Source organism: Puma concolor, chromosome C1, assembly GCF_028749965.1.
Source record: "Puma concolor isolate L17-30 chromosome C1, mPumCon1.1.hap2, whole genome shotgun sequence".
Classification (NCBI taxonomy): domain Eukaryota; kingdom Metazoa; phylum Chordata; class Mammalia; order Carnivora; family Felidae; genus Puma; species Puma concolor.
Window position 1 is genome coordinate 202,151,703 of NC_141674.1, and position 19,965 is coordinate 202,171,667.

Sequence of the window (19,965 nt, forward strand, 5' to 3'; positions counted from 1 at the left end):
GGACTGCTTGCTTTTCTTTTTAGGTCCTTTCACTGTCTCCCCCAAAACAATCTTAACAGAATTTTTTAAAGATACTGTTTAAGGGGCGCCTGGGTGGCGCAGTCGGTTAAGCGTCCGACTTCAGCCAGGTCACGATCTCGCGGTGCGGGAGTTCGAGCCCCGCGTCAGGCTCTGGGCTGATGGCTCAGAGCCTGGAGCCTGTTTCTGATTCTGTGTCTCCCTCTCTCTCTGCCCCTCCCCCGTTCATGCTCTGTCTCTCTCTGTCCCAAAAATAAATAAACGTTGAAAAAAAAAAAAAAAGATACTGTTTAAGAGAACACTTTCTGCAAGCATGTCTGTGCATATTATCTTCTTATTTAATCATCGCATAACCTTGAAGAGATTCATAAAGATAATTAGGGGAGAATAATAGGAGCAAATGCTGTCATAATGCAAACTTGGATCGCTAATCAAAAGGAAAGGGAGGCAACCCATTCTTGTTCCTTTGGCCCCTCAATCAATGTGCCATGGATTTAACCCAAACTTTGTCATGGGTTATATGGAAATCTTTGTATTCATGGTGGATTTTTTTTTTTTTTTTGCTTGCAAGTGACATAAATGCAGCTTAGACTAATATAAACAAAAATCAAATTTATCGACAAATGTCCTAGGAAATCTAGTCAAAGAGCAGGCGCAGTCATGGATCCAGGGGTCAGGATGTTTTCTGTCCTTCTCTTTGTATTGTATGTCTCTGCTTGACCTTTCTCTGAAGATTAAGTGCTTTCCCTGTGACAGAAAGTGGGGTCTTTTCATTTTTCCAGGCTCCCAGGTTCCTAACAACCATGGTGGAGGGAAATGATATCTCCCACTAGCTCTGATAGAAAAATCCCAAAGACTTGGATTGGCTTTGAGCACATGCCCATTTCTGAACCAATCCCCATGGTTAGAGGAATAAGATACTTCGGTCATCCAAGCCTGAGTCACAGTCTCACTGCTATGGCCGGAGAGGTATTAGGGGTTCAGCCCTACTAAAACAGCATGGAAATGTGGAAAGGAGGTTTCTGGGTACAGGATGAACAAAAGAAACAGGTGTCCACCAAAATGATTTGAGGAGTGATAGACGATATGGGTTAATGCCTCAGCCTTGAGACTTTTGAGGGAGGGACTAGGCCTTCCAATAATGCCATCATGATTCACTAGGCTGGTGTAGGCTCTCAGCATGCCCAGCAAAGTGGCAACTCCAGAATTTCTACATCCCTTTTTCAGAAAGATACAGTAGCCTGTGTTGGAGGGTGCAGAGGGTCCCATTCTCAACAAATCACCCCTTGGAATGGCCACTGGCTGGAACAGGGAGGTGATATACCAAATCCAGCCTCTACACAAAAAGGTTGCTCAAACCAAGTGACGTACCAGAGCTCAGAGGGCCTGATAGAGACCTTCCTCTTCTGTTCATCTCCACCTGTTACCTGGGTGTCAGTCCTCCTGAGGAAATCCAAAGGGTGGCTCAGTCAACAGGCCTTGACTCTGTGTTACTTTTTAGAGAATGCGTTTGTCATAAACTCTGTATTTCTGTCTTTCTGCATATGTATCTTTGTGTCAAATGCACAGACATGGCTATGATCCACTTGGCTAAAAGAACGCAACACAACCCTTCACCTGCTCAGTGAGAATTGAAATTCCACCACTTACAGAATTATTCCTCTTGCTTAAAAACAATCTCCTCTCAAGGGCGCCTGGGTGGCTCAGTTGGTTAAGAATTCGACTCTTGATCTTGGCTCAGGTCATGATCTCACAGTTCATGAAGTCGGGCTCAATACTGACAGTGTAGAGCCTGCTTAGGATTCTCTCTCCCTCTTTCTCTGCCCCTCCTGTGCACTCTCTCTCTCTCTCTCTCTCTCTCTCTCAGGAATAAATAAGTAAACTTTAAAAAATTATCTCCTCTTAAAAATGCTAATTCCCCAGGAAATGGAACGTTGTTAATTTACTTATTTACAGTTAGTAAGAGTAAGCTTGTCAGGTGCTCTTTCATGAGGAAAGCTTTTGAGGACAAGAGGAAGATGGCGGCGTAGGAGGACGCTGGGCTCACCGCGCGTCCTGCTGATCACTTAGATTCCACCTACACCTGCCTAAATAACCCAGAAAACCACCAGAGGATTAGCAGAACGGAGTCGCCGGAGCCAAGCGCAGACGAGAGGCCCACGGAAGAGGGTAGGAAGGGCGGCGAGGCGGTGCGCGCTCCACGGACTGGCGGGAGGGAGCCGGGGCGGAGGGGCGGCTCGCCGGCCAAGCAGAGCCCCCGAGTCTGGCTTGCAAAAAGCGGAGGGGCCTGACGGACTGTGTTCCGACAGCAAGCGCGACTTAGCGTCTGGGAGGTCATAAGCTAACAGCTCTGCTCAGAAAGCGGGAAGGCTGGAGGACAAAGGGAAGGAGAGCTGCTGAGCCCCCGGACGACAGAGCTCAGTTTGGTGGGGAACAAAGGCGCTCGCCAGCGCCATCTTCCCCGCCCATCCCCCAGCCAAAATCCCAAAGAGAACCAGTTCCTGCCAGGGAACTTGCTCGCTCCGCGCAAACACCCAACTCTGCGCTTCTGCGGAGCCAAACCTCCGGCAGCGGATCTGACTCCCTCCTGCTGCCACAGGGCCCCTCCTGAAGTGGATCACCTAAGGAGAAGCAAGCTAAGCCTGCCCCTCCTGCCCCTGTGCACCTTGCCTACCCACCCCAGCTAAGACGCCAGATCCCCAGCATCACAAGCCTGGCAGTGTGCAAGTAGCCCAGACAGACCACCCCACCCCACAGTGAATCCCGCCCCTAGGAGAGGGGAAGAGAAGGCACGCACCAGTCTGACTGTGGCCCCAGCGGTGGGCTGGGAGCAGACATCAGGTCTGACTGCGGCTCCGCCCACCAACTCCAGTTATACACCACAGCACAGGGGAAGTGCCCTGCAGATCCTCACCACGCCAGGGACTATCCAAAATGACCAAGCGGAAGAATTCCCCTCAGAAGAATCTCCAGGAAATAACAACAGCTAATGAGCTGATCAAAAAGGATTTAAATAATATAACAGAAAGTGAATTTAGAATAATAGTCATAAAATTAATCGCTGGGCTTGAAAACAGTATAGCTGACAGCAGAGAATCTCTTGCTACAGAGATCAAGGGACTAAGGAACAGTCACGAGGAGCTGAAAAACGCTTTAAACGAAATGCATAACAAAATGGAAACCACCACGGCTCGGATTGAAGAGGCAGAGGAGAGAATAGGTGAACTAGAAGATAAAGTTATGGAAAAAGAGGAAGCTGAGAAAAAGAGGGATAAAAAAATCCAGGAATATGAGGGGAAAATTAGAGAACTAAGTGATACACTAAAAAGAAATAATATACGCATCATTGGTATCCCAGAGGAGGAAGAGAGAGGGAAAGGTGCTGAAGGGGTACTTGAAGAAATAATAGCTGAGAACTTCCCTGAACTGGGGAAGGAAAAAGGCATTGAAATCCAAGAGGCACAGAGAACTCCCTTCAGACGTAACTTGAATCGATCTTCTGCACGACATATCATAGTGAAACTGGCAAAATACAAGGATAAAGAGAAAATTCTGAAAGCAGCAAGGGGTAAACGTGCCCTCACATATAAAGGGAGACCTATAAGACTCGTGACTGATCTCTCTTTTGAAACTTGGCAGGCCAGAAAGAATTGGCACGAGATTTTCAGTGTGCTAGACAGAAAAAATATGCAGCCGAGAATCCTTTATCCAGCAAGTCTGTCATTTAGAATAGAAGGAGAGATAAAGGTCTTCCCAAACAAACAAAAACTGAAGGAATTTGTCACCACTAAACCAGCCCTACAAGAGATCCTAAGGGGGACCCTGTGAGACAAAGTACCAGAGACATCACTACAAGCATAAAACATACAGACATCACAATGACTCTAAACCCATATCTTTCTATAATAACACTGAATGTAAATGGATTAAATGCGCCAACCAAAAGACATAGGGTATCAGAATGGATAAAAAAACAAGACCCATCTATTTGCTGTCTACAAGAGACTCATTTTAGACCTGAGGACACCTTTAGATTGAGAGTGAGGGGATGGAGAACTATTTATCATGCTACTGGAAGCCAAAAGAAAGCTGGAGTAGCCATCCTTATATCAGACAAACTAGACTTTAAATTAAAGGCTGTAACAAGAGATGAAGAAGGACATTATATAATAGTGACAGGGTCTATCCATCAGGAAGAGCTAACAATTATAAATGTCTATGCGCCGAATACCGGAGCGCCCAAATATATAAAACAATTACTCATAAACACAAGCAACCTTATTGATAAGAATGTGGTAATTGCAGGGGACTTTAACACCCCACTTACAGAAATGGATAGATCATCTAGACACACGATCAATAAAGAAACAAGGGCCCTGAATGAGACATTGGACCAGATGGACTTGACAGATATATTTAGAACTCTGCATCCCAAGGAAAGCTTTTGATGAGAAATTCTGAGTTACAGCTAGTAACTAGGTAGTGAGATCCTTAAATATAGTTGTATCTGATTGATATTTGAGATGTCCACCTAGTACGAACCTTCCATATAGCAAGTTCTCGCTACAGGTTTTTTCTATGACTAATCTTCAAGTTACCTTCAAATTCCCAGTAAAGCTGGGAATATACACAACTAAAAGTGGTAATATCTTGGGTGGGAGGAAGAACCAAGGAGGGGTAATCATGTCCGATATTTGGGCTGGGCTTAACCTAGGGTTTCAGTGAAGAAGTCTAGGATGGAATAGAAACTCCGAATTCAGGAGATTCTGGAAATTGGAATAGGAGGCCACGGGAACAAATTTTATGATCCAAGTTACTAAAAATCCTGATGAGGGCATCAACCTTCCAATAGGTTGGGGCATGGAGTCCTTTGAGCTGGCATTAGCTGACTTTGGGGGGCACGTGACATGGATGGCATCTGGGCTACACCCAGCTGGCATAGAGCTCATTCATTTTCCTTCAATGTCACTCAAATCAGGATAAACCTTTTAATTTTTTTTAATGTTTATTTATTTTTGAGAGACAGAGAGTGAGCAGGGGAGAAGCAGAGAGAGAGGGAGACATAGACTCCAAAGCAGGCTCCAGGCTCTGATCTGTCAGCACAGGGCCCAATGTTCGAGCAGGGCTCGAACTCACGAACCGTGAGATCATGACCTGAGCCAAAGTCAGACGCTCACCCGACTGAGCCACCCAGGCACCCCGACCTTTTAAATTTGTTTAAGTTTATTTACTTTTGAAAGAGAGAGAAATACAGAGACAGAGTGTGAGCAGGGGAGGGGTAGACACCGAATCTAAAGCAGGCTCCAAGGTCTGAGCTGTCAGCACAAAGCCTGATGCGGGGCTCGAACTCACGAACCACGAGATCATGACCTGAGCTGAAGTCGGATGCTTAACCGACTGAGCCACCCAGGCACCCCCAGATAAACCTTTTAAATGCATTTCCTGAGAGGCAGTATAATGTGGTGATTAGCAGCCCAAAGCATGGCACCAGACTGCTGAGGTATAAATTCCAGTGTGGCTGTGTATGGCTACATGACCTTGGGCAATGCACTGAACTTCTCTGTGCCTCAGTTTTCTTACCTGAAAAATGGGTGTAATAGCAGTTGTCAATGTGTAGGGTGGTTTTGAGGAATTAAATTAGTTAATATACATAAAAAGTTGAAAATGAATCTTGACATATGGAAAGTACTACATGTTTAGCTCCTTTTCCTATTTCCCCAAAGTGATTGGGGGAAAAGGACAGTATTATCATAAGCAGAACCCAAGTATCTGCTCCCTTATTTAACAGATCCAGAAGCAGATGATTCCCTCTGCATCAGAGAGGACCCCCCCGCCCCGAGGAGCATGAACACCCTGGGGGTGCCATGCTGCTAACTGTCCCAGGCACCATGCCTTTCTTTGCCAGCAGGGCCTCATGTGGACACAGCACCAGACTTGGACCAGCACACTGATGGAGCTGTATTTTCAGGACTTTCCCCTCTCAAATGAAGACGTCATGAGCACAGGGTGGACGTGCTTTTCTTTCCTTCCAGAAACTCCCTGACCATGGCTCCTCCTCTTCCCTGATTATCTACTGATACTTTGGGACAAAATTGCGTGTGATGGGGAGGTGTTTTGGTACTTAATTACAGGTCACCTATTTCAAGAGAAGGGCCTGTCCCAATGACCAGTGGCCAGGGGCAGGGAGAGTACTGAGGGCTGCAGTTCTCATTGGGTTGGGGCTTGGACAGGAAGAAAGCCCTCACCCCGGGGACTCTTATTCCCATGGTGGGCTGGGTGAGGAGTAGATAGGAGATACTGAGGAAGAAGAGGCCACATGAAGAAGGACCTGTGGTTCACTGTGGTACCACCAGTGCTTAGCTAACCAGCTGGCCACCAATCCAGTGCAGCCCACACTCTGGACCCACATTACTTAGAGTCATCTTGGAGTGTCATCCAATTTCCATGGCTCCCCAAGCACTTCCCAGTTCCCACGTGCCATTATGCCAATAAGGGTGGATGGAGATGGGGCGAGGGGAGGTTTTAGGACCATTGCATCACTGCTATAATAGCATCGGACCCTAAGAGGTAAAATCACCCTTGATTGCTTCTTACTAGGGAATAGGGTAATTGAGAAAAGGTGACAAGGAATAATGCAAAATGTGTTTCTCCCCTGCCTCCTAGGCTTCTCACATCCACAATATAATGAATTCTGCTTATAAAGCACATCATCACTCTTAGGAATTGGTTATTGTTGTAGGCAAGCCATGCCCCTACCCTCTGCTAGGAGTCCTTGGATCCAGTGGGCAAAACATCAAAATAGCAGCAAATTATCTCCTAGAGGCTAAAAAATTCTGTGATTTTCTGTGCTCTAAGATAGTGACAGATTTGATTTTTGACAGACAGGGACAAGGCCTCATAATTGTGGGGCCCTTCTAAATTTTGTGACTATGATTAGAGCCCCCAATCTGTCACTTTGCACCACTCATTTGGAACCAGAACCAAAAGCCTAGTCCCCAGATAGGATAATTTTTTACTTTTTTTTTTTTCTTTCCTAGAAAGAGAGTACTCTGTGATCTTTTTTTGGCTCTTTGTCCATAAAATTGTGGTTGAGTTATGTCCATTGTCCTTTCAGAATTTCCCAGCATCCAGATATGGCCAACTTTCTATTACACAGGCTTCCATGCAGCCAGGATATTATCTGGACAACATCAAATATCGATTGTTACTTACACTCAGGTTTATCAGGTTTTGTTTGGTTGGTTGGCTTTTGGTAGGGAACAGAAATAGTTTATATTTATTTATGCCCAGTTTCCCCAACCTCCAAATTTTTTTTATATACCTCCACCATGATGACCTCCCTGCACTGGGCTGAACCAGATTTCCCTTAAATTGGTGGCAGCTGTCCTGCAGGAGTAGCATAAAGTGGATTGCCTGGGACTGGATTCTGTCTAATCATGGCCTAGTTACTTAACCTCATTGCCTCAGTGTCCACATCTGTAAAATGAAGATAATAATGGCATCTACTTTGTCAGTTGCTGGAGTACTAAGTATGTTGATACATACACAGCAGTTAATTTGGTGCCGGTCACATACTGAGAACATTAGGCATTAGCTAGTATCTTGTCCCATGCATGGGGCCATACTTGCAGATGATATGCAAGTGAATTCTCTGAAATCTAGACATTTGTCTCGTGGTATGGAGGATGGTTCGCACATTGGAAAGGGGACAATGGTCACTGGTTATCAGGGTGCACTTCTCCTCACTCCCCAAGGATGCATATGAAAAATAAAAACCCAATTCATTCATTTTTGTACCCATAAGTACAGACACAAGGAATTCCAAGGCACAGGGAATTTACCACCCCATTGGGTAGAGAAGTCAGAAGTTGAGATTTCTTTTCTGCTCTGTGACTGACCTTGAGAGCTACCATCTAAGCTGACGGAGTAGGAGGCTGGTCTCCTGCATGCCAAAGACACTCCCATACTCTTTCAAGAGTGTTTTACCCATTCGGAATATTTATTAAACACCTACTGTGTGCCAGGTACTCCTGTAGGTCCTGGATGTGAGGCAGTAAACAAGACAGACAAGGTTTTTGCTCTTTTGAGGCTTGTATCGTCAAGACCCAACAAACTCCAGAATGCTATTAGAACTTCAGTCATCACCTCTTATTCAGTACAGCAGATTCTGAATGACCCCGAATGACCATAAGATTCTGAAGTGTCCTGTGAATCACCCAAAGAGGATGATATGACAGCCACCATAGTTTTGATTATATGCCTATTTTGTTGCATTCAAGTATTTTTGGGAAATAATCTAACACATCTACATTTTCCATAAATACTGAATTAAACTGAATGGCCCATTCCTAGAACCCGTAGAAAAATAGACACCTTTACTTGTACCATTTTGTCAGTTTTCACTTGTTTTCTTTTAAATTTTGTAAATTTTTTTATTTTTATTTTTGAGAGAGAGTGAGACAGAGTGTGAGTGGGGGAGGGGCAGAGAGAGAAGACACAGAATCGGAAGCAGGCTCCAGGCTCCGAGCTGTCAGCCCAGAGCCCGACATGGGGCTCAAACTCACGAACTGTGAGATCATGGCCTGAGCCAAAGTCAGACACTTAACTGACTGAGCCACCCAGGCACCCTGGTTTCACTTGTTTTGTATGTTTTCCTTGTATGTGGGCTTTGGCCTCTCACCAATTATTATTTCCTTTCTGAGCTGCTGGACTGTAAGCTCCACCAGGGGAGGAACCTTCCTAAGCCTGTGCATTTCCCACTGAGGAAGGACATTGCCTGGCCTGTTGCTGACCTGAGTCAGAAGGGCCTGGGAAAATTGAAGGGAGGAAGGGTCTTATCTGCTACCTGGTGATATATGCAAGCCCTCTCTCAGAGCCCTGCCCCGGGAGCTTTTTTTCTGATGTTCGACAGAAAACTTTCATGGGAATGAGGTCCTAACACATTCCTTGGCCTGTGTTTCTCTCAGCTTCTCTGAAATGACCCGATGGGGTAAAATTTCTCCACATTTCTTCCAGCACTAATGATCTCTGCTTCTAGGAGTCCTGGGCAGAAATTTAAAGAGAGTTTGTGAGTTGTTCCTCTTTTTAATCTTGACGGAATCCATCTTGTAGGAAGCCAGAAAGAAGACACTAGGGATGGAACAGACAAAAAAGAGAGAGAGAGAGAGAGAGAGAGAGAGAGAGAGAGAGAGAGAGAAAAGGGAAGGCAAGATTATGCCACAGAGGGAGAGCTGGGCAGAAGAAGGGAAAACTCACATATAGAAAAGGACACTAATGATAGGGAAAGAAATTTTATTTTCAAGCTTTTAAGAGAATAATACAAACAACAGAGAGTTTTAAAAAACCCTAAAAACTAGTTTAAAAAAGTACTTGACAGTGTCCCTTTAATACCCATGGATGGCGCGGCCATTGTGCATTGACAATGAGAAACTGTGCAGGTGACCACCGCAGTGGCCTTGCTGGCAAGGCCCCAGGAACCAGCAGTCTGGACGGGAGGGACAGTGCTCCCTGACAGGGTCCCTGGGCCCTGCCTCGCTGCATGGGAGGGACCGGGGAGTATGTAGCACTGAGGGATTACACCCTCGGGTGAGGGTCCCAAGTTGCAAGGAATACTTAGATTGGTCTCCACTCCACTCCTTGGGACACATCCAGCCAATTTCTTCCCATCTGCTACAACAGCTATCCTGGGGGGCCCCTGGGTGGGAGGTGCTCTGCCCTAGGGGGCCCTGGGTCTCTGCATGCGCCAAAGCAGGAGAAGGCATGACATTGAGCATGTCCTGGCCATGGGCAGGGTTGGGTAGTTGGGAAAGTCGCTCCTGGATTGACAGCTTTGAAGGTCGAAGCCACAGCAGCAGGACTGTGCTTGAGATACCCACAGGAAATCTGTACTTTTCTCTAGTTGTGTGTGTGTGTGTGTTTCTTGTAAACATCTTTGAGCCAAACCACCAGAAAACAAAGTAACAAGGGCACAAAAAGACACCCATCTCCAAACCTAAACCCTCTTTGAGCCCATCTGAAACTGGGAGTTCCCGGTTTGGAAGGAAGCCGAAATCTCCCTCCCTCTGGGGGCTCACACCAACATCTCCCTCCCTGCACCTTGCCCCAGAGCCCCTAAAGCCATCTGAGTCAGGAATCCTGCCCACCCAGATGAGCCCAGGAGCCACAAATGCCATCTGTCATCCTTGCCAGCCCACACCCATCCCTCTCCCTCCCCACCACTGCCCCAAAAACAGCCCAGGGAGAAACAAACAAACTCAAGGGGAAAACAAGGCAGGCTACAGTGCTTTTCCTTTGCACACTCTTTGCCCCTTTGCATTTTTTCTCCCACCACTTGCGCACACAGGGACGCCACCGCCGCCACCTCACCGTCGCCCTTCCCAAGCCTCCTTTTCTCCCAGGTGCCCTCACCCGAGGGCAGTAATCCCAGGTGGATGGGCACATCTGGGATTTTTGTCCTTGTGTTTTGTTACGTTCAAGCTGTATTGCGCTTCCTTGTTGAGTTTGTACTGGTTCTTCTTGCTCTTGTTGGAGGATGGGGGTTGACCGATTAGAATCACGAAAAGCGCCCTGGACACCCGACTCACTCACTCCAGCTCTGACCCTGCCTCCAGGGCCCCCACGAGGCCCACCGCCTTCTGCCTGCCCTCTGCTCCGGCCCCTGGGATGCCACTTTGCCTCCCCACACCTGCTCCCCAGACTGTGGCCTTGGCCCCTTCCTGGCCCAGCCTCCCCATCTCTGTGCATGGTCACGGCCTCCTTTCCAGGTCTCTCCCCTCACACTGTCGTGACCCTCATGACAAGCTCCCGGCTCCCGCCCTGGGGGCCCCGCTGTTCATGAGGTCGTAAGTGACTCAAGATGTGCAGGATGGTGTAAGCACAGTGGTGATCGGACAGAGGGCCTGAGGGGTGGTTGGCCGCCCTGGCAGGGCCTTCCTCAGGGCCAGGGGCACCCACAGCCTCCTCTTCGGAGGAGGGGACATCGGCCTGGGTGGATGAGGAGGTCCGGGGGTTTGTCCTGCCTCCTGACTTTTGATCTTCCAGGTCTTTCGTCCTGTCATAGTTCAGCACTTTCCACTGCTGGTTGACAGCCTGCCACCGTTTAAAGATGCGGTACACAGAGGGTCCCTCGTGCACGATGAGACCTGGAAGGTCAGGGAGGGAGAGAGAAAAGGACAAGAGAGAGACAGGACGTCACTGCTGTGACGAAAAATGGTCTCCCTATGCTTACACACAGATGTACACATTGGGGCAAGCTGGATTTGTATCGGTTTGATTTGTTCTTTTCAAACCTCCCTTTCAGATCTGAGCCCCTGTATGCCTAGGCTTCACGAGTCTTCAGAAATAGAAGGTGGAAGGCTACCACACAAGTTCAGGAAATGGTCCAGTGCCTACATGCAACGCGTTTGCCCACCTCTCCTCCACCCCTCCCACTTCTTGGCTTGACAAAACCCCAAATCATCATCTGTTGAGGCATAATATAAATATATTTTCCTCCCTCTACCATGTAGCCATGGCACCAGGCATTGAGCAGATGTTGAATGAACCATGTGCTTTCAAAGGCACCATGAAAGATACCAAGGGTCATTCCATACCTGCTAGATGATGTCTGGAATTACATTGGTTAACTCTTCGCTATTTAACAAATAGTCGAATTCTCTTGAAACACACCCCTGGAAGGAGAGCTTTGATACAGTTCTACTGGCCAGAAGCAGTGTAGAGTCAGAAAGAAGCCATACCAGACAACCGGAAGATAAATATTATGTGCCTACTATGTGCCAAGCACTAGGTGTAGTGCAGTGAGCAGGACAGGCAGAGTCCTGCCCTCCAAGAGCTTATATTCTAGCAGAGAGACAATAGCAGGCACACAACCAAACTGATAAGACTATTTCAGGTGATGGCAAATGCTATGAGGAAGATGAAATAGGGTTAAATAGCCACTGGCTGCAGATACTGAGGGTCCTGCTTTATCGAAAGGATGGTGAATAAGGAGGTGGTATTTACATTGAGACATAAATGATGAGAAGAGGGGGACCATGCAAAGATCTGGAGAGCGAGCATGTTGGTGGTAGGAACTGCTAGTGCAAAGGCCAGGAGGTGGGAATGGAATGCACGTGCATCAGAAAGAAGGTCAACGTGGCCAGGGTGCAGTGATGAGCGGGAAGTACAAGGAGATAAGGGGGCACAGAGGGGCACAATATGATGAGGCCTCATAAGCCATGGCAAGGGATTTCTGTTTTGTCCTGAGTATAATGGGAAGCCACTGAAGGGTTTTAAGGGAGGGGTGAGGGGTGATGTGATCTAGTTTACCCTGCAGAAAGTTCATTCTGGCTCCTGTGAAACAATAAACTGATGAGGGAGAACAGTAGGAGCAGGCGACCAAGCAGGAAGTGATGTAGTGATTCAAGCAGGAACGGATGGTGGTCTCTATCAGGGTTATAGCAGTAGGTTGCATGAAAAATTGTGTGGTCAGGACGTATGTAGAGGCAGAGCTCACAGGCTTGCTGACAGATAAGTTGTGAGTCAAGTGAAAAATCTGGACAGCCCAGGAGCTTTTGGCCAACAATACACTAGTGGTGTGCCGTTTACTGAGATGTGGATAGCATGAGGGCAGGGGGGGGAGGATTTATGTGGTGGTGGCCATGACTATATTAGTTTCCTACTGTTGTTGTAACAAATGACCACACACTCAGTGGCTTAAAACACACAAGTGTTCTCTTATAGTTCTGGAGACAGAAGTCTATAGTGAACGTATCAGAGGGCTGGTTCTTTCTGGTGGCTTTGAGAGGAGAATCCATCTTCTTGCCTTTAAGCTTCTAGAAGACACCTGCATTCCCTGTCTCTTTCCTACATCACTCCACCTCTTTGTTCCAATGTCACATCTCCTACCCTTCTGTCATTGTCTCTTTCTGCATCTCTCTTATAAGAACCTCGTGATTACAAGTCCACCCAGATGACCCAGAATACCCTCCTCATTTCAAGAGTCTTAAATTAGTCATGTCTGCAAGTCCCTTTTGCCATAAAAGGTAACATTAACAGGCTCCAAGGATTAGGACCTGGATCTTTGGGGGGTCATTATTCAGCCTACCACAGTGATTAATAGTTATATTTTGATTATGGTAAATTTAAGATGTCTGTTAGAAATGTCACTGGAAGGGCCAGGTATACAGTTGAACATATGAGTCTGAAAGTTAGAGAGAGGTCTGGCCTGGAGGTAGAAGTCATCAGTGTAGAGGTAGAATCTGAAGTCTCAGGAATGGCCCAGGAAGGCAGACAGATTAGAAAAGAGGGACAATGACAGATTCCTGGGCCTTTTGATATATAGAATTTTGGCGGAGTTAGAGCCAGCAAAGGAGGTCCTGAATGAGCAATAAATGGCATAGAAGCAAGACTAGCAAGTGTAAAGACCCAGAAATCTAGAGAAGGACACATTTCAATAAAAAAGAGTGTGCTAACTCTTAAATTCCGTTGAGAAAACAGCTCATGTGGAATGAGGGGTGACCACTGCCTTGGTGGGCACAGGTGGAAGGAGGTTGATAGAAAATCAAGTAGTTCTCATCCAAGTGTCTTTTTCTTCTATGATTCATCAGTTAAGATGGAAGGGATACAGGAGGAAGTGTTGAAGATTATTGGGGAGAAGAAAAAGGGGGAAATGATTATCTTAGAAAAGTGGGAGACTGAATTTACAAAGGAGATATGGTAGAATTGTCTGACAGTGCTCAGCAACCATTTGAGGTTTGTGGCCACAAATTTGAGGTGAGTTGTATAGTTTTTCTCCATAACTTCAACTGCTGGCTAGGTGCACCTATGGAATAAGAAAGTTGGGTTTCATTAGTGTAGACTTTTTCTGTGAAAGAAAGACAAGTAAGAGAAGACATAAGATTTACGGATGTTGGCAAGGGAGGGATTATTAAACTGACCCATGGAGTCTGAGCTGGAGAGGAGGAAAGGGATACACAAAAGTGATAAAGAATAATGAAAAAAGGAAAAATGGAAAGTAATAGGGTCAATGCCAAGAGTTCTCTTTGAAGTTATAGAATTGCTAGAGTCAGTGAGCTACAAGGATAGGGGTGTGGAGTGATGGGCAGAGCGGGATGTTTAAATCCAGATTTTGGAAGTGGTATTGTTCTTGGTGATGATGAGGTCTAGGGAATGTCCACTTGAGCAGAGGCTGAGGTGGGCTAGAGGAAAAGGCTTGTGGAGTAAAGAGATAGCCAAAGAGTTGGACAGGTTATCTGTATCAGCCATCCTCAGTGCTATTAGGACAAATGTCCCCTTTTTATAATAGGTATAGTTTAATATTCCCTTTCCTATCCTGAAGTGAAATTCATAAGGTAATATAAGCTACTATGATTTCTTTTTTAAAAATAAATTAATATAATGCACTGACAAATAATGTAAAAAAGAACAAAGGAGAGGTCATTTAGACCAGACAATATAAGTTTCAGCATAAATTCTAGGGCACAACTACATTAGAAAACAAACAAAAACCTCAAACATTTCTGAAATGCCCCCCTAGGCGATGGTACCACCTCCACTGAGAGGCACTGATCATAGAGATGCTGAAGACAAGAATAGTGGGAGGGAGTGCATGAACCAGCTGCACCCAGGAATGGGAGGAGTGAGTAGGCAGCCAACAGCCAACAGCATCAACAAGGGGAAAAGGACAATCAAATATGATGATATGCACTTCAAAGGGGCTGGGGCTTCTGAAGGATAAAGGAAGAGAGGTGGTTTGGAAGGGGTGATGGAGAACAAGAAGGATGCGGACCTCACCTCCACTCCCCGTATAATACAGCATATGGGGAAAAAAGCAGCTACCACTTGAGAAAGCAAGAAACAGTGTCCTCAGAAGAAGCTGTTTCCATGAAAGGAACACTCAGAGAAGTTGCTGGTGACAGGCCATGACATCCAGAGGAAGGGCTGGGAAGATGAAGCCAGCTAAGGGATGGGCAGAATAGGAAAGTGATGATTGTCCATATTGTGAGAGTGGTGCAGGAAGCTGGGCCCTGTGATGGGGAGTGAGATGACTCGGGATTCACCCTGCAGCAACAGTCAGTGTAGGGATGGCTGCTGGCCTGGCCTCTGGAGGGAAGAGCTGACTCACAGGAGCAAACAGTGATGAGTCACTCCAGCATCCTCAATGTCAAGCAAAGAGACCAGATGGAAACCTCTCAGTGCTCCTCCAACCTTGAACACACTGTGATTCTAGGAGACAAGATAGCCACCCACCACCGCTCCTTCTTCTAGTATGACAATAGTTCCTGAGATTGCACTCTGGCCACATGTTTTCAAAAGTTTGTTGGAGAGACCATCTCCCTGTGACCCAGTTGTTCCTAATCTTTTGGGTCACATGCCCCTTTGAGGATCTGATGAAGGCTAAGGACCATCTCCCTGGAACACAAACCAGACATAAGAATTTAGGATTCATATATCTTCTGAAGACCATCTATGGATCCCTATTTGTGGCCTGATTCTAGACAAGGAGACCTCCTCTCTGCCCCTTGTCTCATCACTCTCTCCTAGTGTACCGACCCTCATCACTTCCTTCAACCTTGTGTATATGAGTCCTGTGGCACTGCTTCATTCATATGTTGATTAGTTCCACAAGCTCTTTTCCCTGTGCGGTAAGCCCCTCGAGGACTGAGTCCAGGAATGGTTGAGGCCTGGGCAGTCAACACAGTAACAGGAGTTTAATGAAGCCTTGGTGATGATGGAGGAGATAGGGGCCTCAGGGAGAGAGAAGCAGAATCTTTTGAAGCCCCAAACTAACTCTTTCCAATAAGAGCCATACACTTGATTCTTAATTAGCTTCTTGATCACACAATTTTACCCTGATTGAAGAGGGTGGCTTAAATTTTTGGTCTGAATGATGCCTTCTAATTATCTAACTGTCTAGTGATCAGGAAGTAATTAAACCACTTTAATGGATAGGAGGCTGAAGGGGAGAAAGTGCACCTGTTTTTGTAGATAATGCTTGTTTGGCAAAAGTGGGAAAAGCACAAACTACCTTATTTGCATCCACTCCCCTTAGTTCTTCCTCTGCTTCCCGCTCTACAAATTACTTATTGATTCCTTGGCTTGTGGAATAAAAAAAAAAAAAAAAATGGAGGAAGATGGGTGGGGCTCATCTAATTGGGACAGGTGAAAATAGACAAGTTGAAGAGTTGGGAGAGAAGGAAGATGAGTTGGAAATGGCAGTGGATGGAGAGAGAGGATGAAATTAGAATAGGAGGGAAAGAAGTTATTGGTGAAGGGAGGCAGAGAAATAGAAGAGGATGGAACATTATAATGCATGGCAATACCAGCAACTCAGTAAGTTTTGATTCACTGGGTGCTTCTCTCAAATTGTTTTCTTTTTTTTTTTTAAGTTTATTTATTTATTTAGAGAGAGAGCTTAGGTGGGGCAGAGAGAGAGAGCTTAGGTGGGGCAGAGAGAGAGGGAGAGTGAGAATCCCAAGCAGGCTCCGAGTTGTTAATGCAGGGTCCGACGTGGGGCTTGATCTCACAAACTGTGAGATCATGACCTGAGCCGAAATCAAGAGTCAGATGCTTAACCAATTGAGCCACTTAGGCGCCCCTCTGGGGTTGTTTTCTATTTAATTTAATAGTTACCTTGTAACCACCCACAAGGTGCCCCACCCTGGGCTGTATTGTTGGGACATCCAGTCCTAGAAGAATTGCCACCTTCATCTCCCTAATGTCTCTCCACCTTTGGGGGCAACTCTTCCTCATAGAGCTGGAGGATCCTTAAGTGTCAGAACCCTTTGCTTGTCATATCTCTCCCCTGAGCCTCCAGCTGAAGCGGCCCTTTGGTTAGCCCATGAGGAGCGAAGGAAGGTGGCCATTGTGAGTGGGTGGTCCTGTCTGCTTGGCTCCCTCTGCCCCTAAGTCGCTGATGACACAGCTTTGTCAGGGAGTCCTCAATCCTTGGTTGGGATTGGCCTCCCAATCATGGCCTGCTGAATTTTGGCCATTGGCTCTTGCTGTATCCCAAGCAGTGAGATACAATTTAATTCTATTTAGGTGATATTTCCTGAGTACCTACTATGTGCTTCTTTGAACACCTGTGATAGGACAAAAAAACTTGTTCTTATTATATACGGAGGTTACAGGCCAAGGTTAACTGAGAAGCCTGCAGAGAAGCCTCTGGCCCCTCAGCAATGCCAAAATCCCTTCTTCCCACCCCCTATTTCCTGTTACTATCCTGATCTAAGTGGCAAAAAAGTTGCAGACAATTCTACAACAGTGCTTCTCAAACTTTAGCATGCATCAAAATCAGCCAGGGACCTTGTTAGAACCCAGATTTCTGGGCTCTGGCCCAAGAGTCTGAATCAGTAGGTCTTGGTTGAGGCCTACGAATTTGCATTTCTAAGGTGCTCTTGAGTGACACTGATCCTGCCTGTGTGTAGAACACACTTGAGTAACACTGCCTAGAACATGATCCTTGTCGTGGCCCACTGCCTCATGGAAGGCTCGAGATTTTGATCAAATAAAGAGCTGTGGGTAATTTTTAAAAAATCTCTGGTTCCCGATGCAGTAGACATGAAGATGTGAGGCAACTAAAGAAATGGATGCTGCTTCTTCTGGACCCAAAGAACTTTGGGTCCCATGTTTTAGAGGCAACTTGCCAGTGAACGTGCATTGGACATGCAGAGTATCTACCACTTTCTAGCCTTGTGGATTTAGGTAAGTCACTTCCTCTTCTGAGCCTCAGTATTTCTGTCAGTAAACTGGGACTGATACCACCTTTCTTATAGGGTTGTTATGAGATTAGATGAGGTAATGAGTCGTATGTGCTGATGCCTGGCACTGTGCTTGGCCACATGATATTGAGTATTGGGGGGTGGGGTGGGGATGGAGATGACAAAAGAGGAAAAGCTCACTCATATCTTTTCCTCCTTCGCCAACCCTGTTCCCACGCACAAGCACCTGTTCTTCGTCTCCTAATTGTCCTTCCCAATCCTCAGTCTGAGTCATTGTTTACAGATGAACAAGATGCTGGAGCCAAAAGGAGCTCTGGAGGCCAGCTGATCCTGCAGATGTGGTGACAAGCCTCCACTCCTGCCTCCTCTCCCCCTGCCAGGAGCCTTCAGCAGTGCCAGTGGGGGAATGCTCCCCGCCTGCAGGGCTGTCCACTGTCACACAGCTGCGGGGCAGGACTTACACGGAAGGCCACCACTGCCAAACTCCTCTTCCGGACATTACCCCTCAAGAGCCCAGCCCTGTCAGAATCTGCACTAAAGAACCTGTCGGGCAAGTGTGGGAAATATCAGTCTAACCAGCTAGGGTTTTGGGTTTTTTTTTTTTTTTTTTTTGCAGGGGAGTGGGGTGGTTAGGAAGTGGCGTTGTGAGGTGACATTGGCAGCGCCTCCACCTCCCCAGTATTCATGGTGACAGCTTTGTGCTTCTCAGAAGTGTAACCAGAATGTTCTTCTGGGAGTCTCCCTATGGATGATGAGATGTGGATCCAGGGGCCTCATTTGGGCAGGCTCCCCTTGACTCAAATGCTTTGGGTCCTGGTTTGGCCTACTCTTTCAGCAATAAAGACCCAAAGGACAGAAGATACTGAAAGCCTTCGATGAGGGTGAAGCAAAATCACCTTCCCCTTCCGTTTCCACCCCGTTGATGCCTTGTCAGTGTCCAGGGAGAGGCTGTCCCCTTGGCAGTGACTTCTATTACAATTCCCTTCCTAGCAGGGTCCTTGCTGGACTGGTTGACCTTGGTCACGCCATACAGAATGTGTCTAAACCCATCAGGGCCAGAACCTTGCTGGTCCCTCTGCCCGCCCAGGGCATTGCAGAGACCTGTGAGAAGACCTCAGCTAGAAAATCATGAAGAGCACTGATGCTCCTTGAAAGGAATGTGCTTAACTCGGTAAGACTGGGCAGGGAAGAGAGATGTCCTCGGAGCCCCAAATATCCCTGCATCGGTATATGTGAGGGGTCCATGCCTGCAACTGTGTGTGTGAAGCTGATTCCCAAGATACTGTAGCTTTTCCCTATGAGACTTCTCTACAAAGCTCAGGGCTCTCACTATCTGGACTGAAACTGCCAGAATTGCATTGCTCAGTCACTCTAGGTGATGGTGATGAAGGTCACAGTGACGATGCTGATGACGGCAATGGTGACAATAGCAAGTACTTATGGAATGCTTGCTATGTTCTGTCACTCCAGCAGGGCTTTGCAAAAAATACAAATAAATAAATAAATAGGCTTTGCAAATCTAGTGTACCTCTCACAGAAAGCCCATAACATAGGTGGTATTATCTGCACTTGACAGAAGAGGAAACTGAGCTTGGAGAGGCTTAGCATCCTGCCCACAGACACACAGCTTGTCCATGTTGGGGGAACGTACACTCAGGTTCATCTGAAACAGAACAGTGCGGTGTGCCTGGGCTGCTGCTGCCTCCATGCTGCAGGTCATGTGCTCCCCCAGAGACAGCAGTTATGGAGATCTTTTTTTATAATAATCTGTAGGTATGAGTATACAATTTCTACTTGAATTTCTAATAAGCTGTCTTCTGTACTTTGTGTTTTGATGTATATGTGTTACATTGTTATAATAGAGTAGTTAAGGATATGGGCTTTGAAATCAGATGAAACCAGGTTCTACTTGTATGGCCTTGGGTGATTTACCTCTTAGTCTCAATTTTTCTTATCAGGAAAATGGGCATTTTAATAGTAACTACATCATAAGGCTATAGGGAATAAATAAGATAATGCACGTAAAGTACTTTTTAGTGTTTGGTACACAATGAAGAATAAATTTTGGTTCTTATTTTATAAGCATTATTACGAAGTAAGTTTCACACGGCTTCATCTCAAAGGAGTTATGTTGAAGTTACAAAAGTAGTTTATTTAAGCAAATATGCCCAAATTCTAAAAAGTGTTGTCTTTTAAAATCCTGGGATTTTAGGGGCGCTTGGGTGGCTCAGTCCGTTGAGCGTCT

General features: G+C 46.4%; 2 protein-coding genes across 4 annotated transcripts in view; one reads left to right on the forward strand and one right to left on the reverse strand.

Moving 5' to 3' along the window:
- XRCC5 (X-ray repair cross complementing 5) overlaps positions 1 to 19,227 on the forward strand; it is a 134,979-nt gene extending 115,752 nt beyond the window's left edge. The window contains exons 20-21 of one of the 2 annotated variants that reach the window (XR_015255534.1): positions 17,555 to 17,703; positions 18,004 to 19,227. Coding sequence is in view for 1 of the 2 variants with exons in the window: in XM_086719577.1 (XP_086575703.1) it covers positions 17,555 to 17,557 (3 nt within the window). In the remaining variant the exon portion in view is untranslated. Of the gene's footprint in view, positions 1 to 17,554 lie in introns of both variants that reach the window. The other variant, XM_086719577.1, reaches the window with a different exon arrangement.
- MARCHF4 (membrane associated ring-CH-type finger 4) overlaps positions 9,293 to 19,965 on the reverse strand; it is a 108,185-nt gene continuing 97,512 nt past the window's right edge. For both annotated transcript variants that reach the window (XM_086719578.1, XM_025912309.2), the window contains one exon: positions 9,293 to 11,159. In XM_086719578.1, the coding sequence (XP_086575704.1) occupies positions 10,792 to 11,159 (368 nt within the window). In that variant the 3' untranslated portion in view covers positions 9,293 to 10,791. The remainder of the gene's footprint in view (positions 11,160 to 19,965) is intronic.